The sequence below is a fragment of the Neolamprologus brichardi genome, chromosome 9, assembly GCF_056152115.1.
Source record: "Neolamprologus brichardi isolate AB-2024 chromosome 9, ASM5615211v1, whole genome shotgun sequence".
NCBI lineage: Eukaryota > Metazoa > Chordata > Actinopteri > Cichliformes > Cichlidae > Neolamprologus > Neolamprologus brichardi.
This window is the reverse complement of record NC_142112.1, coordinates 13,742,739-13,761,564: the sequence shown is the minus strand read 5'-3', so window position 1 is coordinate 13,761,564 and position 18,826 is coordinate 13,742,739. Positions and strand designations below refer to the sequence as shown.

Below are 18,826 nucleotides of genomic sequence, written 5' to 3'. Positions count from 1 at the left end.
TTCTGGCAGACCTGCAGGCATCGCCGGACCGGCACATGAGCTTTTATCAGCCTCGGCCCAGATGGCACTGCAGCGTTAGAGTCCTGACACCTTCAGTGATGAGGAGAAGGAAGGAGGGCAGGGGAGGAAAAAAGAAAGGCTGAACGGGAGAGGAGGGTGCATGACTGTGTGTGTGTGTGTGTGTGGGGGGGCAGTTATAGAAAAAATAGACCAGTAAAGAAGAAAGGAAAAGTCTACGTAAGGTAAATTAAACTTTTACTCCTGAAAGTAGAATACCTAAAAATACGTATTTGGCTTAAAAACTGAATGCATTAAAAAATGTATTTAAATATCGTTAAATGTGCTTTTTTATTAGTATCTACTATCTGTGGTACTACTACTACTACTACTAACATTTTCTTGGAAGCAAAACAAGTTCTAAAGTCATTGTTGACATATTATCATATTTTAGGTTAGCACATTTGAGGTCTTAGGTAAACAGCTGTTTATTTATGCAACTAACAGATACTTAGCAGCATTATTCACTGGGCCATGTGAATAAGTCCAATATTTACTCTGTTTATTGCTCATGTTTTGGTCTCCACCAGCTTCTACAGAATATATGGCTCTTTGGGAGCTAAATATTTCACTAGGCTTAACACGCTGGTTAGTTTAAGTCAGGACCTGTTCAACATCACAAAGAACTCTTTAAACTGAGTTCGTTATTGGAACTTCTGTTTCCTCGACTCTTATGGCGAGTCAACATTTGTTGCCATTCAAAATAGAGCAGTAGATTTTTATTAGGATTGCATTTGGGCCAGTGATGGTCAATATATACACTGATAAGGCATAACATTACGATCACTGACAGGTGAAGTGAATAACACTGATTATCTCTTCATGATGCCACCTGTTAGCGGGTGGGATATCGGGTTGCTGACCCCGACCCCCTGTCCCAAGAATGGACATGTGAGAACTGGACATGAGCAACAGAGGAAGTTTTCCTGGCCTGACAAATTACCTGGGGAACTCCTGGTACCAAGATGCCAGACTATGGGAAGATGGCAACTCAGCAGAGGTGTGATGCTTTGGGCAATGTTCTGCTGGAAAACCTTGGGTCCTGCCGACCATGTTGATGTTACTTTGACACGCACCACCTACCTAAGTTTAGCTGCAAACCGTGCACACACTTTCATGGAAACGGTATTCTCTGATGGCTGTGGCGTCTTTCAGCAGGATAATGCACCCTGCCTCAAAGCAAAAATGGTTTAGGAATGGTTTGAGGAGCACAACGAGTCTGAGGTGTTGGCTTGGCCTACAAATTCCCCAGATCTCAAACCAGTCAAGCATCTGTGGGATGATACTTTAAGTCCACTTCCATAACTTAAAAATTAGATTCCACAATACACTTTTAGGGTTGCATTGGAGTCCATGCCTCGATGGATCAGGGCTGTTTTGGTGACAAAAGGGGGACCAGCACAAAAAGTTATGCCTGATCAGTGTATATTTCAGCTGCTCAGGGATAAAAAGACAATGATGTTCAGTTTACTGCTCGCAAAAAACAAGCTCTTTTGTGCAAACTGGTCATTAACATAATTTGGTGTGTGTAGTTTCAGAAACACATAATCCTGTGCAATTTGATGTAATCAGTTTTCCCTGAAAAAAGTAGGTTTAAAATTCTGCACTATTACAGTATGAAGACTGTACAATCCTAAGAAAAACAGTATTGTGAGTTCAGCCATTGACATTCCCTGTAAGCAATGCTGTCCAACCCTTTCTCAGTGATAAAGCAAGTTCAAAAAGGTAACAGACTCTCCCAATTTCATTCTCCTGCTTTTCCTTGCCGTTCCACTTTGCGATTGTTTAGATCAATTTTGCAGTGGATAATTTCTGCAGCGCTGCTTGCTACCCTCCCATGAAATTGGCACTGAGGTTGCCTTCAGTTTGCAGGAGAAAGAAGAGGAGGGGGGAGGACGAGAAATGAATGAAAGAGAGAGAGAGACAGAGAAAGTGGGAGAGGCAGGCAGAGAGCCCACAGGCAGTATGCTGTTTTTAAACCAGGAATAATCAGCTGCATCTCACAAGTACAAAAAGAGATGGTCGAAAGGATCGAGGTAGAGGCCTGAGGCACTCCTCACACAAATACATCTGTTGATTACTGGGGATTCAAAGATGTCACACCTCAGGATAACAGCACTTTCAAAAAGCATGTACATCAGAGCGAGACCTGGAACTGCTCATTATAGCAGCTGCACTACACTAGTCAGTGCCTGTCAGAGCCCTTTAACTGGAAAACAAAGCTCACACCGCCTCACTATAGCAACCCAGAAGGTAAACACACTTTTTGACGCCACATAGAGCTAAGACACCCCCCCTCCTGCAAAGCCCTCGGTACATACAGGTATGTTTTTTTAATGGTATTTTGATTACTGCTCCTGAACTTGACTTAGCCTACATGGAGGGAAAAGTGAGGTAGGAGGAGTGGTAATAATCAAGCAAAGCAGTGCAATTTCACTGTCAAGAATTAAAGGGAATGTGCGCAGGCCTGCCAGGTCAAAGTGTAGGAAAATTGCACTCATATTCAAGTGATTGGCACCCAGACAAATCATATTCACGATTATTACTGGTGTCATTTGAGGTCAAGTTGGGCAGTTTTGACTGAACACTGTGGTCAGCTGTGTGGCATATCACTGCTTCGTGTGTCACAAAATGGCTCGAGTGCTGTTAAAGTGAGTTAATTTCATTGGTCTTGATTGGTGTCAGTACCCGTGACTAAAATGTTCCTTTTCCTAATGACCTTGTGACCTCGAGTGTGCCACAAAACTGTCCTGCACATGCAAATTGTGCACCATTAACTGCTTGTTTGGGCCACTTTGGCTGGTAGTTCTTCTACTGTATCTGAAGTAAAGACTAAAGAGACAGAGCTAACAGTCTCCAATGAGCAGGAGCTCTTTCGCCACAAAAGGAAATCAATAGTGAGGTACTTTTTTATGCTGAACCAGGTTGTTTTATTTTTACATCTCAAAGTAAGTCAACACATTTATCAAAAAGCTCCTGTATGCACTTCCTGTGTGTTTATGCTTAATACTGCATTACTTTCAACCCACAATATGGTCCATTCCACTCGGGTCTGTCTCCATGTTGGCAAAATGGCACCTCACCACCAGGCTGCATCACACTACATTACACAGCACTGCGGCAGACTGCGGGGCAGTTGTTTAGGCTCTTAGATGGCACAACTTCACTAAATTCACATTTTGCTTTACGAGGGCAGGACTGTGTTTAAAAGAGGCTGAAAACAGCGTGGTTCAGTCAGGTCATCGGCGCCAACAGTGACACACACGGGGAGAAAAACAAGCTTGCAGTTTCACTCAGTGTAGGTGCAGAGCTGTGATGTAGACTTTTCAGTACACCAAAGTGTTTTCTGCCAGCTGAAAATTCAGAGTGTGTTGGAGGTATAGCGTTTTTGTTTTTTTAGCTTTGGCACTTTTGTTGCTATGAGGCGGAATAAGTAGCATGTACCTGACTCCAGTTTGTCCAGCTCGATTGGCAGACCAACAATGAGGAAAATATTCCTTTATGCATCATTTTTTTCCATCAACATTGTGATTTCGGAGATTTCATTTGGTATGGGCTCGAATACTCAGGGAGCTGCTGTACTGTAGCTCATAACACCAGGAGAAGTAAGATGTGACGGGTGGTTAGCGTAATGTTGTTCATTGTTTTAGAGGAGTTTAAGGAAGTACGTACAGAAATGTGGTGATTTAAATACTGGTTTATTCTCCCCTACAATGACTGAGCAGATTTCTTGTTGGATGAATGGATTAAAGTAAAGCCAAGTTGATTTCAGTGGAAAAATGTTCTTATCCTAGAGAGTCGACTAATCAATAATCGCTTTGTAAGAAATACAAGTAAGCAAAAGTGACACTGAAATATAATGAAAACTTTGTCATCACCAGAAAGTATCAAAAATCAATCTGTACTTTTAGTTCAATTAAAACATTTAAAGGAAAAACTTCACTTTCTCTGTAACAGAGGGTTTGTAAAGTGCTGTAGTTACAGTTCCTAAATAAACCTAATGAAACCTAAACCGACTGTCAGCAAGCTGCTGTGAATTATTCCCGAAAATATAAGACTTCAACAAAGAAAGCTATTACATGTTTGAAGTGAAAAGTGAGCAGAAATTGCTGAGGATACTTTACAGGCAATAACTATAAGAAACCACAGGGAGTGACATGACCGTGAACTTTGCAGTGATCCATTATTATACATGCCAGCTGCAACTCAAAGACACTGGAAAGCGATTATCAGAATCCCTTTATTCTCTATGGTTATAAAATAGGGAAAATGTTTCTTAATAAGCCACCCATTATCTCTGAGCACCATAACGCAGGCGTTAAAACATTTTTTTCTGAAGCAGACTAAGCTCTCAAGGTCAACTTTTAGTCAACTCATTTATATGCCATTTAGGTTGTGCTTCATGAATCCTATCTTTCATGTGTTCTTTCATCACAAGATGTTGGGTGATTACGCTGAATGTCATCCAAACCGTGTCGTCTGAATCGCAGCAAATCTCTGCAAATGCTCAGCAGCAGGGGAGAGGAAAAGGAAAAAACACGCACACACACAACTTGGCACGAGTAGAGAACGCACCCTGTTGAATCTTTATTAGCTTTAACAGGAAATCGCTCTCAACATATAAGGCTGTCTTTGTGGAATGCTGCTGGAGCTCTCAAATTCTCGCTCTGTTGTCGGACGTGATTGTTAAATGTTAAAATTTGCAACATCCATAAAACCAGATTAGGAGTAGAGAAATCCTTATTTGAAAATGGATACGGAGACTTCAAACCATAGCTTAACTTGTAATCAACTTGCTTGAAACCCTTTGTTATCGTCTCTTCTCTCGGTCCCTGGGGTAAGCCTCGGAGGACGGCTTTCTCACTCCATCCCAACAAACAAATTTGAAGAAAGAGGAAAGGAGGAAAAGGGTGTGCTTCTTTTTTAGCATCTTTCTATGAGCACTGTTTACCATCACCAGACAGCGATTCAGATTGATTCAAATGAGATTTTCCACACTTTCTGACGATGCGTTCTGGCACTTTACTTTGGTAGTCGTCTCACAACTCTCAGCCCGGTGGTGAGGCTAATCTCACTCAGGTTGAAGCTCAAATGTCTCGGTGGGACTCCTGCAAGGGCGGGGGAGGAGGGTTCGCTCTCTGTCTATGGTTAAAAGACGGACCCTGATTAATATTCTCGAGGCAAAAGCCACGGAGACATGGAGAGAGGCAGAAAAGCAGGGCGGGGTGCAGAACAGGACTCCCCAGTGTTCCTGTCAAGTTTGGTGTCTGACTGCACGGATTCTGGCCACCACACTGCTGCCGCCGCCGCCTTACTGCGAATGTCTGGATCTTTGAAGATAATGTGTGCTATTAATAAACAAACAGAAGCAATTACTGGGAGGGAGAGGAGAGGGTTTGGATTAGGTCAGGACGAGCGCCGGCCTCACTTTAGTCTAAACTGATGAGCTGCTGCACTCCAAAGACAGTTGAGATACCAATCCCTTCTCGCTGACCCCTGCACACCCACAGCCTGCAGCCACAGAGCCAGATAAGACACCTGTGTGTGTCTGTGTGTGTGTGTGTGTGGTCATTTTTTATATTACAGTAGATCCCAGAGAGAGCGAAGGCCCTGTGTTTCGTACCATGACTTTTACTATATATCTTCTCATATAGCATTGCTGCATAAGTTATTTATCTCAATTTACGTGTGCCTTTCATTTCTTGGGGTGGAGGTTATTGTTTTATTTGATGATAAGTGAAGAAAATATGTCAAAATTTGGCTCATTCTTTTTTTTTTTAGTTAATAATTGATCCATTACTTTTTTTAAATGATTTTTTATCTTTAAATGATAAAAAACACCCCAAAACAAAACAGGTTAGGTTAGGTCAGGGGTCGGCAACCTTAGGCACGTGTGACACAGTTGGCACGCGAAGGGTTAACTGATGGCACGACCATAGCTGGACTGGCCATCGGGCATACCGGGCATTTGCTTGATGGGCCGATGATTTTTTTTTTTTTTATTTGTAACGGTATAAATGAAAGGTGGTGGATTGGCCAGATGCTGGCGGATGTGTAAAAATAACTCAGGTGTTTGATGGTGGCTATGGCGGAGCTTCCACAGATTCAGTAAAATTAACAAGTGGTGGAGGCCAGCAGGTGGATGAGGGAGAGGGGAGGCAGGAGGAGCAGACACCCGAGGCGGCCACCGGTCCGAGTGTCAGGTGAACTGAACTTCAGGTAAGAATTTATGACCAGCAGTCTATCTGGGTCAGATATAAACCAAGTTTAGGTGGAGTTTATTTTCGTTGTGATTTTACAATCAGTTACAATAACTCGTACTGCGTACTAGCTAGCATGACAGAGTTTCTATACAGCTGGGTGGGTGCTATGATGGTACTGATGTTGAACTTTATTTAATTCATAAGATTGGTTAGTAGAGTTGCCAACCGTCCTGTAAAAAGACGGAATCATCCCGTATTGAGAGAAAATTTACTTTAATCATGAAACTGATCAATGATCAGCTGATCGGCTTTTCTCTCTTGTTTGTTTATCACTTTGCGCCAGAAACAGGAAACCTGCGGATGTCACGCTAAACAACAGCAACACGTTTAAGCTTGATCAGCTGTTGTTAGAATTTATTTAATATTAATTTCTAGTATCAGCTGATGTTTGCTGGAGCCACAGCTGTAAAGCTGCTGGTCATGATATCGGTTTGGATATGTGGTGAGAGGGAAACATGAAGATGAAACCAGGAGATGTCCTTACTGAATCATCAGAGCTGAACAGGTGATGGAGAAACAGGTTTACCTTTTAGGTCACATGAATGAGTTGAAGGGAAGTTATGAACTGTTTCTGAGAGACAAATAACACCAGGATCTTTTTTCTACATAGCTGACAGCTGGTAACTGTGCAGGGGTGGATCTAGCAACGTTTTGCCAGGGGGCCATTAACAGGGAAAAGGGTGGCACAAAGAAATACTTTCTTATTCTCATTTAAAATGTCTCGCTTTTATTAAATAATTATCTGAAGCTTACAACCAAAGTTTTTATCTGACATAAAATGTATAGAAATCATACATATACCAACAAGATTGTACATCACTGTCACAACAGCATTTGGCTAAAAATAACTTAGCCTACTGGTGAGAGGGTCGTTGTTAGCTTTCCACATTCCGACACTTCAAAAGCTTCAGGAGCTTTCCGCTCAGCACAGCATCAGCACCACGGAGATACACGGATACATCCGTAGACTCAAGACACAGTGTATTTTTGGGACTTTCAGGTGTATGGACCAATGTTTTATTTTCTGAACAAACCAGAAATCTTTAATGAGCAGCTAGATTTGTCTCGCATTAACTGGCTGAGTTAATGCCAGTTAATGTAACATCGAAGCAGCTGGAATCCACAGCGGTGCGTGTTCATGGAGCTTGGATTTTCACCTGCTGGACATCACTACCTGACAAGTTTAACCGACTTCTCCTCTTGTGTGGAGGATGTGGAGGTTTAGTCTGAGTGGAGACACCTACTGTTCAGGAGAATACTAACCTTGTAAGAATAATGCTAACAAGGTTAGCATAAATGAAATGGGGCCTTAACAGCAACAGCTAGCAGCTAAAACTAGCATATCCCAACAACAATTCTCAGTAACAGACAATGACACACAAGCTAACAGCAGAAATGCACACCATAAGATAACAGCTAGGAACGTTCAAGACAAAGTTCTTTGGTGCAATTAACCTTACATTTATGTAACGCAGTTACAGTTTCTCTTATAAACACGGGTGCACATAAGTGGTCCGCATGTGCGCATTCGCTGTTAAAATAAAAGACGCGCACCAGATATGAAGTTGCAACGTGCGTTTGCGTCCATATAAAAGGCAGTGTTTTTGTCCGCTAGAGTGGGATTTTCACGGCACATTCTGCACCACATCTCTGTGCGTTCATCATTGGTTTGAAGCCAGCTCACCTCCTGCAACCACTTTTCCGAGAATACGCGCTTCTTTTGCGGTTCGGACTTCTTCTGACATTTCTTTGGAGGTGGAGGAACATCAAAGTAATTGCTTAAAGGAGCTTCTTCAACATCTTTAAGAGTTCTAAACAAATGTCTGTCCTCCTCCAGAAAATCTTATGTATGCAAATGCGCGTTGCAACTTTTTATCTGGTGAGCGTCTTTTATTTTGACAGCGAATGATCACCTGCGGACCACTTTTGTGCACCCCTGCTTATAAAAAACAGATTTAGAAACCTGACTGAGTCAGCGTCAAAAAGAAGCTACATATTAAAAAAAAAAAAAAAAGTCAATCTCCATCAGACTTATACTTTGTATAAACTTAATGCGAGATCATCCTGGCGTGGATGTGTGCCATGCAACTCTATAGAATTATTATAAGTGATGTGGAGTGCGTGTGGAATATGCTGAAGCAGAAATAACACACGTCTGTGTGTGGGAGGCCCCGATCGCCTACAACAAACATCACTCCTGTAAGACAAAGATGTAGTCATGTAAATGTCTAGTGATGGAACTCATTGTTTCACACTTTAGGAGAAAAGCAGATTGAAGCCTCCTCCTACTTACTGTTCCTTCACTGAGTCACTCCGTCAGGTTTCAGATTAAGGTGATCTAGTTAAGATTCCCACTGTGACATCTGGAACTCCTGTCAAAGCTCCTTGAGCACTGAAAGTCCAGTATGCAGTGAGGATGACTGACACTCACTACCATGTCTCATTCTCCTCAGAGACTCTAAGCAGTCAATAATTCATCAGGAAGGTATACTCTTATGCATGGGTGCAAGGTACAGCATGGAGTGGAAACTTTCTCCCTCTTCCCACCCTCAGTTTGTCATTTCTTTCTCAACCTACAGTCCCTTCCCCATCCCTTCCTTGTTCTCCCTCCTTCACTCTCCCCCACACCTTGCTGTCTCAATTTATATTGCACCACTTCAATAATTCAAAGTGATATATAAAAGTCAATGAAATTTGCCATACCTCGGGTCATTACGATGCCTGCCAGGGATTTGTGCCGAGCGTGCACAGGACTGCAGCCGCCCACCAGCGACCGGTACTTCTCCCTCACCAAGTGGAATATTGAATCAGCAAAGTCCTGAAAAACACAATCGCTCCCTTAATTTCTACTGGACACAATCTGTGGAGACCGACTACCCGGGTTTAAATTTGCTGCACTTGGTTAACCTGTTCAGGTAAACAGAGTGAGGTTTAGGGAGATTATCCTAAAAGCCAACTTACCTGTTTGGCTATGAGTGCATAGAGATCATCGAAATGCTCGAGGCATCGGTATAAAAAAAGATTTCCAACAGTAGCACACAGCAACTTGATTATTATTGAAAGGTGTGTGTTTTAGATCTTAGATGATGCATTTAATCTGTACATCCTCATCTGGTTGTTAAAGAGACACAACATGCACATTTTGTTAAGCTCTTCCCTACTTAACCTTCCCGCTTTCATTGAGTAGCCGTTAACCTTAACAACAGAAGAGTTGGCTATATGCTGTCATTTACTCATTATCGTTTCTGCCAGCATATCCCAAAATAAAAGCCACTTGTCCCAGACCCCATTGTTTCCTGTCTGACTTCACTGGAGTGCACGATCGTGCTGGACACCATTTTTCAGTTCTCATTTCCTCCACCATCTGCCATTTGGAGCGCCTCTAAAGACTTGCTGTTTTTGCTTCTCGGTCTGACCGACATTACACATGCTGATTTACTGGAGATAAAATGCAAAGTATGAAATGAAACTGTGCTCTCTACGTACATTTACCCCTCCACCTCCGACTCAACACTTCTCACCAGACATCCACTAAATCCACACTGTTCACCAGATGTTTGCCGAGACATGGGCACGGTTTTCGCACCCTTTGGAATTTTTAATGCTCTTTACTCGAGTAGTAATTAAGGGCTTAGTCTCCAAGCAGTCTCCATGCCAACTGTAGAGCGCAAACGGATCACTGGGAGATGGCAACAGAGTGGCAGTGGAGTGGGCCTTTCGGACAGATTGAAGCCCGCAGTGGCTAAAAGGACATCAACAGATGCCACAGTAACAGACGTACAGAGTGAGAGAGGAGCGGAGAGATTAAGGGCAAACAGAAAAAAAAAAGGCGAGGAGAGCAAATGAATGAGCATATTGCACATTATAGCCCTCGTCAAGGCTGTGAAATACTCTCACAGTAGGAACTGGCGGTGGAGGTGCTCACAGCTTGTGTTGCGGTGGGTGGCGTGTGGGTGTGTATGTATGGCATATTGGTGCTTTGACACCGGTGTCAGCCCGAAGCTTTTTCGGCGAGTAGAACAGGAAGTCATCATGGTCAATAACTTAGCACTGAGGTTCTCAGCTAACGGTTGGGTGACAAGTCAAAAATGAGGTGAGTCTCCTTATTTTTAACAACAGGCAACAAAGACAAGAAGAAAAGACACATTTCCTCTACCGCTATTTACTTGATGCTTGGCTAACACTTCACTGTTACTCGGCATTGCTGCCAGTTTTCGGTTTTACGGTCAGCGGCAATGATCAGTAAACATCCTCATTTCAGATTCAGCTCTGAAATATAGTTATTAGGCATATTTTGCTTTGTCATGCCAAAAGACATTTTAAAGCCAAGAAACTCTTCACGAGACAGCCCAAAACCAAATAAACAGTTTGGGACATGGCCTATGACAATAATGTTTTACATGTGTCAGAAGTGAATAAACAAGTATACAAAAATGCCTCTTTTTTCAATTCAAGACAGTTTTAAAGGAGCAGTAAGTAGAATATGTGGGGTGGCTGTAGGTAAGGAGGTACAGCCACTAATCCAAAAGGTTGGTGCTTGGATCCCTGGCTGCTCCTGCATGTATCCTAAGTATCCTTAGGCAAGATACTAACCCCAAATTGGTCTCTGATGCATTCATTGGAGTATGAACACATGTGTATGTTAGATAAAAGACACTTGAATAAGACATGCTGTATAAAGAGCTTTGAGTGCTCAAGTAGAGTAGAAAAGTGCCAGTGCATTTACAATTCATCTTATATTACTCTAGACTGTCTGCACTGCCAAATATTGCACACAGTCAACCCTCATGATGATCTACTGGAACAACTGTACAACATTTTGGACTGTGCCTCCAGTCTAAAAGAAAGCTGGCATCTTCTGGACTCCATCATGGCCGTTTGCCAAGAGTTTCAGCCAGCACAACTACTTGGTTTACAACACGAGCAGCAGAAGGTCAGAATTATAGAGTCGTTAAAAAAGAAGAATAACATCTCTGGCCTTTCTTTCATGTTGGGCAAACACATAGCAAGGGTAGCATCCACAGTCTGATAGATATCCAACCATTTTATGTTGCTTATCCGGGTTTGATCTACAGGGCAGCCCTTCTTCTCCACAGCCACCCACCCCAGCTGATGAGGGGACACCAAGCCATTCCCAAGTCAGCTAGGAGATGTAATCCCTCCAGTGTGTCCTGGGTTTGCATGTCCTCCTCCATTAGCACATGCTGGAAACACCTCACCTAGGAGGCATCCTACCCAGATACTTGAACCACCTCAGCTGGCTCCTGATGTGGAGGAGTAGTGGCTCTAGTCTGGGATCTTAGGCTGCAATTCAGATTTTTTGATCAAATCCGATTTTTTTGTCTGCTTGTTCAGACTACAAATAATAAAATGTGACAGCAAACGCGCTCTAGTGTGAACCCGCATGCACAAAAGAAGACGTCACACACAACGCTCTCTGTTTTGACACAGACCAAACAGAATTGTTTGACTGATGGACCTTAATATAAAGACTTGTTTCGGACTTTACGTTTCCCAATTTTGCTTTAAGTTATAAAGTCATTTTGTTATTTACATTTGGCCTAATAATGATCCTTATTGCTGTTTTAGAGGAGCGGTGCTTCAAAGGATAGTTGCAGATTTCTGTCAGAATCTGCAGATTATACAGTACAAATAAAATGTTTACGTTTCTCCAACGTTGTCTTTCCAACAGTTTCACTAACATCTACACTGGATGGCCAGGAAGCGTTCACGATGTCTTATCGGGCGCTTATAATTGGCGTCTGTTTTGTGTGGGTGACGTAAAAGATGGATTTAATGCGACATGACCATTCAAACAGCAGTCGCTTTCTAAAACATCGAATATGTATCGGATTCAGTACCACATACAAAAGTGACCCAGGTCGGATTTGAAAATATTGGATTTGTGCCGTTCACACTGTCATACCATGATCGGATATGGGTCGCATAGGGTCAAAAAAGTCGGATTTGGTGTGCTTTCGCCTGCAGTGTGAACGTAGCCTTATTCTTGAGGTCACTATCCAGAGCCTGCGGCCATAAATAACAGGAATACAGACTGACCAGAACAACCAACTTCAGTCGATCTCTCTACAACAGCGCTCCCCAACCACGAGAGTTGAGGCTCGGGGGTGAAATTTATGGTTTTCAGGGTTTTTATCGGTTTTTATCGTTATTTTCTTTTATTGTTTTTATCGTTAACTCGGTTTCCCTGGGTCTTTTCCCGTGTGTTATGAACAGTGTTGGGGAGTAACGGAATACATGTACCGCCGTTACGTATTTAAAATACAAAATATGAGTAACTGTATTCCGTTACAGTTACCGTTTAAAAAGGTGGTATTTAGAATACAGTTACTTTGTTGAAATAAATGGATTACACGGCGGTACTTCCCTGTTTCATATTGTGGCGGGTCAGGACTGTTTGGGTTTTGTTTGACAGCTACGTTCTGTTGTTCCAGGCGGCAGCGTTACGGTTGCCATGGTTACAGGGTGACGCTCTCTCTCTGCGTGTTTCCTGGGTGAGAGAGGCCTTTTTGTTGTTGTGCTAAGCTAACAGCTAACAGGCAGAATGCTACAGGTATAGCTCTAAAGAATGTAGCATCATAGGCAGTGTAGTCCGTGCTGCAGGGAGAATGGACTGCCATACACGTTATGTGTCTGTGAGCGAGGGAGGGAGAAAAAGGAAAAGTACGAGCTGTCATCGAGCAAAAACGGGAGCTGGAAGCATGTAAATATAATAATAACCACTGCAGCCAAGAAGAGAGCCTGACGAGCCCAGCTGTAAGTAAGCTATTAAGACTCGACTGTACACCGTGTTCGTGTTTTCCTCTGAAACAATAAGTTCCGTTGGAGCAGCCTTTCAACGCCTCTCTCTGTCTCTGCTAGCAAAGTTGACCCAGACAACAAAGTAAAGCTAGTTTTCGGCTACGAGCCGACACAGAACCCACCGTATTAGCCAGAGGTCCCTTTACTACGGTTCGGAGCCGCGGACCTTCAGTAACAGTAATAAATCACAGCAATAGTACATTCGTGTAGTTGTAAACAGCATGATAATATATTAAGTAATCCAAAGTATTCAGAATATGTTACTCTCATTGAGTAACGTAACGGAATACGTTACAGAATACATTTTGGGACATGTAATCTGTATTCTGTAATGGAATACATTTTAAAAGTAACCCTCCCAACACTGGTTATGAATAAATCTTCTTCTTTTTTTTATACCGGTACTGGTTTTATTTTGTTGGATTTATCCGTGACTCGTTAAAAGCCGGTTCGTGAAAATATTGTCTGACATAAACCGGTCCGTGGCGCAAAAAAGGTTGAGGACAGCTGCTCTACATCACAGCATAAAGCTATAGAGGAGATTTCTTCACTTTCTTCATTTTATCAGTCGCTTCAGATCATTTTTCAAGGTCTTAAACAGACACATTTAGTGTAAGTAGCTTTAATCCACTTTTGAACTAACAGTCTGCACCTTTAATAATGCACCTTTAATACGCACAGCCCTACTCAGTGACCTGCAGCATGTGTGGAATAACAGTAATTAGTTTCCCTGTTAAAAAAATCCAACCTTTTGTGCTGTTGTTAATAGGAAACAGCTGATACTCACTAATGTCAGCACAGCAGATGGACACTCAGTCTTTTTCTTTCACTTTATCGTTAATATAAATAACTATAACCATATAGTTACATAGTTACGAATATCTACAATTATAACTATATTAACTGTACAATAATATTAACAGCTGTTGCTGTAAAACCATCAAAGTTTACAAAGGAGGGACGAATGAATGACTCCATTAAAACCTGTTAGATGTTACGCGGTGACAGTGAAATTCTGTTTTTAGTTTACTCTTCCACCACTTTTGCAAAAGACATAATAATGTGTAACAACTAACAAAGACATAATTTGTGTAAATTTATCAATCGCCTGTAAAGATAATCGCACCTACGAGCGTTATTTGGGAGTGCTGCTAACAAGCTATTTTGTCCTGTTTAGTAAATCTGACACTGACAGTCTAAATGTGATACCTGTAACGGGTGAAACACCTGTTGTGTAGTGAATGACCTGCAGAGGGTGTAAAATAAAAAGCATAAATCTCACATGTCAGAATAACAAGTTTCTACAGCAATAAAGAAATAAAGAATAACCTGGTAACAATGTGTTGGTTTGTTTTAATAATATGCTTGAAAAATGAACTAAACATATAATTTCATGTGAACACAGTCATTTGCTTTGCCTTGTATAAAATGTCCAGTAAGACTTTGTGGATGTTGTCCTTTAAAAACACAAAGTTAGAGCAAAGTGTGGATATTTGTTATTCATTAAATGTTCAGTAAAACCAACAAAAATATAAATCACATAGATTTTTGCCAAAAGACAAGGAAATTTACTGATAATTCTGTAATATTTGGCAACATTTCTGTCAATTTATTCTGAGTTTATAATTAAAATTCCACAGTTAAAATAATCCCTACTATGTTGAAGATTACCAAGAGAAAACCGTCCTCGCTCTGCCACGAGTCCTGCAAAATGTTCTGATTCTACACGCAGTAACAAAACCTGTGGGGGAAAAAACACTGCCTTGGTTCTTGCTCCTGAAAGTGACATCCAATTAATTTGAACAGAATCCTGCTTGGCTTGGCAGCGTCAGCTGGTGTCGGGCACATTCTGAACCCAGAGTCAAGTCCTCCATCCCTCCTAAAGGCCTTTTCATTGATGACATTACAGAGGTGAGAGAACGTGGCAGCTCGGAAAGGCCCGGAGAGCAAAGGTGGAATAGACCCTGGCAAACAGCCCAGCTTTTTGTCCCTCCCTCCTGCTTCTTCCTCCTCCTCCAACTCTCCTTTAACTCTCTCTCCTCTCATTTCTGTCACTCTCTCTCTCTGTCGAGTTGTCTTTCCTCATTCTCGTCTCATCTTTTTACCTCCTTGCCTTTTCATTCCTTTCCTCTCTTCCTTTTCCCTCCTCCTGCTAACTCTGTCTCTCAGGTTGGTTTGTGATAGAGGGCAGTGATGTGCCGACTGTGATTCAGAACCTATAATTTCCACATGGAAACAGCATAATCATGAACCTAATCTGCATCACCCGACTGAAAAAAAAAAGGCCTCAGCTCCCTTCCTGCATTCTCTTTTCTCTGTTTATATTATCAAATATCTAAATACATACCTCTGTTTGTACGGTGTCCCCCTATCATTTTCCTCACATTGACACATGCATACACACACTCATACACACACACACTCATTCCTCAGTGGGGGAGTTGACTGCCACCTTTAGTGTGGGCCTAATGTGGCAGAAAAACGGGGCCAAGGACCTCACTCCTCGGTCAGGGAGAACATCAGTTCGGCCTGCCGCACAGCGAGAAGGAGGACCGGCTGGCTTGCTTTCGGATCAACATCAAGGTTAGCGCCGCTCCTCTACAGCTACGTTTGGGAATTTGGTATTCAAACTCTGTCTCAGGTAACTGATATAAACTGCACTCTGAATGCACCTCAGGAAACTGCTGTAGTGGCTGTTGTGTTGCTCAGCCCACCTGGTGTCTTTGCCGCATTAGTTCTGACCAATTTACTTGGCAATTCCTCCGGGCATCCCGAGGGTGGAGAAAACAAGCAACGGCGGTTATTTAGCAACATCTGCAGCTGCGCACGATGAAATTTACTGCCGTAATATCACAATCAGCTCGAATCAGGGGGAGCTGAAATTAGCAAAATTAAAGCAAAATTAGAACGAAACAGTGACCTCTGACTCCGTCTGGTCTGACTCAAATCCAAGTCGCACTCAAGCCTGTTTGTAACTGCATCAGTTAGCAACATTTGGCAACCCTCTAGCAACCAGTCGAGCACTGAAATGCATGTGATTCTACATATTTGTAGGTGGTTATATACAAAAATGTAGTTCTGCCTCTGCTGTTTAAAGCAATTATTCTGGTCAGAACTGAGAACGCGATTATTTAACATATTATTCATCAAACTTGAAACTCATCAAAAAGGGCCACGGACAGTGCAAAAGATGGACGTGGTCTGAAAAGTGCACCCAGTGCAAAAGTGCCTAAACCTACATTCTTTTAATAGCCACCAGGGGGCGATAGTTGTGGTTGGAGAGACTTAAAAAGACTGTCCTACCTTGGACTTGTTCTCTGTAAAGACTTTCCTTATGAGTTTATAGTCTCAGACACACATTTCAGGTAAAACGTTGAGCCTCTGTTGTAAATATAACTAATAAGTTTCATGCTCATTTGCTAACAACCACTGATTGATAAGTTGCTTTATAGCTGGTGAAAATGTTCATGTTGAGACATCAAAATAGATTTGATGCTGTCTATGTGGGAGATATGGGAGCATCAGTTTGGGAGTTAGGGCCCAGTTATGGGTGTCTTTGAATGGGCTAAAGAAAAAAACAACAACACATGTGATAACACATGGAACAACACAATCATTTCAACTTTATTTATCTTGTTTCCATAAAAAAATATCTGCTTTTGGAAATCCGATTTTAAAGCAAGAAGTAATTAGCTGCCATCTCCTCTTAGCATGGATCCCTGTAAAAATACTGTAGCCAGATATACGACCAACTGTGGTGCATATTCCTCATGACTACAACATCAGCATTCAAGCAACCAATCGTCCCTTCATCTAGCAGCTAAAGATAAAAGTACCCCTCTGCTAACTAGCTAGCTGCTGTTTGGTTGGAAACAAGAAGCATGTTACAGATAAAACATAAACAGTAACATAACGGTGTAATAATACAGTGCAATATAGTGCTATATCATTTGACGTGAATGCATTTAAACTCTTACTGTCAAAAGATTATTTATCACGGCTTTCTTACGTCACAAAACCAAAACAAAGACACTGAGACAACAGTCAAAAGCATATCTGCAGGTTTCTGGTCTTAGTTGTGCGTGTGATAAAGAATGAAGTTAAATGTAGGTAAGAATTTTCACTACACTGCTGTCATATTTTTTATCTGTCCATCCAACCATTCATATCTGCAGGTTTCTGGTCTTAGTTGTGCGTGTGATAAAGAATGAAGTTAAATGTAGGTAAGAATTTTCACTACACTGCTGTCATATTTTTTATCTGTCCATCCAACCATTCACCCCCCCCCCCCCCCCCCCCCCATCTGTTTGTGCACGTAAACAGTTTGGCGTCTTCCTCCAAGGTAATGTGGAAATTCACCAACAGTCCTCCTGCTGCCTTTCCTCTGAAGTCAATATTGTGCCAGAAACACAAAATGTCAACAGGAAAATTTTCTCCACTGCTGCTTGACCTAGAAGTCTGCGCGTGCAGGCAGGGGCGATGGCGTGGGTGCCTGTGTGTGTGCGCGACAGGAAAAAAAAACACCAACTGTGTAATTTATTGTTTAGCACTACGGCCCCCAAATGGAAATGACAGGAAACTCCAGCTTCATCAGTGATTGTGTTTAAGGCCCTCGGTAACGCTGCCGGTATGTTTCTGCACATCCTCAGTTAATCTGGTGAAATGCATGATTTTTACCCCACCCTCGGGGTAACACGCACACACACACACACACACACACACACACACACACACACACACACACACACACACACACACACACACACACTTCAACCCACCACCCTCACACCTTATCACCCGCCTGCAGAGCAGCCCAGGCAGCATAAAAATGGGGCCATGTCTTATATTTCTTTATAGAGGTATTTAACAATTCATTCTCCTGAGTTTTAATAGTGTCTGCCCTCTGCCTAGATATCCCCCCCGCCCACCTCCACCACCACCCACACACCCTGTGCCTCCACCATCAGCCTTGCCTCCCTTCTCCCCATCCCTCGCCTGCCGCCGAGCATGAGGCTTTTGAAAATGGATATCTATTCATTTGGCGGAAACGCTGCCTCTGGGGGCTTTTTAGATTCTCAAAAAAGCCCGACTCCTCACGGTGAGACAGATTTCCCTCTTGTTTGTTCTCCATATGATGTAAAGCATCGCTCTCGCTCCTAAATCTTTCTGCTCCTTCTCTTGCTGGCCTCTCGATCTGTATCATAAGAGGAAAATCAAAACAAAACTCATATGTCACTTCTCAGATCTCCTTTCAGCGGTCGCTCTGCTGTCTTGCCTTTTGTTGACAGTGAGAGATGTGGTTGTGCCACGTGACAGCGACAAAGTGCAACCTGCAGGACTTGAACTGTGTAAAATTTGGGGAACGCTGTGAAACACTTTTGCACCTCGCCTCTAACCAAATCTAACCTTTTCCTGCGCTATGGCCAGATGGCCCTGCAGCCCATGGAACAGATTTCACTGTGTGTGTGTGTCAAACTTTCTGCCTGAACAGCGGGGCCTTGTCAGTCAGATCAGGCAGCCGGGCTGCACCATGCGGCCGTCGTCATCATAACAAGAGGCTTTTTCCCTTTCAAACCACATGCTTGATGTTAGCAAGAGAGAACAAAGGCAGAGAGAGTGAGAGAGAATGACAGAGATGGTGCATTTGATCTGTCTTTGCCACAGCGCTCCTCTCCGTCTTTCCC

General features: G+C 42.5%; 1 protein-coding gene across 3 annotated transcripts in view; it reads right to left on the bottom strand.

Moving 5' to 3' along the window:
• adarb2 (adenosine deaminase RNA specific B2 (inactive)) overlaps positions 1–18,826 on the bottom strand; it is a 219,858-nt gene that overhangs the window by 36,062 nt on the left and 164,970 nt on the right. For all 3 annotated transcript variants that reach the window (XM_087845935.1, XM_087845936.1, XM_087845937.1), the window contains one exon: positions 9,024–9,138. In XM_087845935.1, coding sequence (XP_087702061.1) covers positions 9,024–9,138 — 115 coding nt within the window. The remainder of the gene's footprint in view (positions 1–9,023; positions 9,139–18,826) is intronic.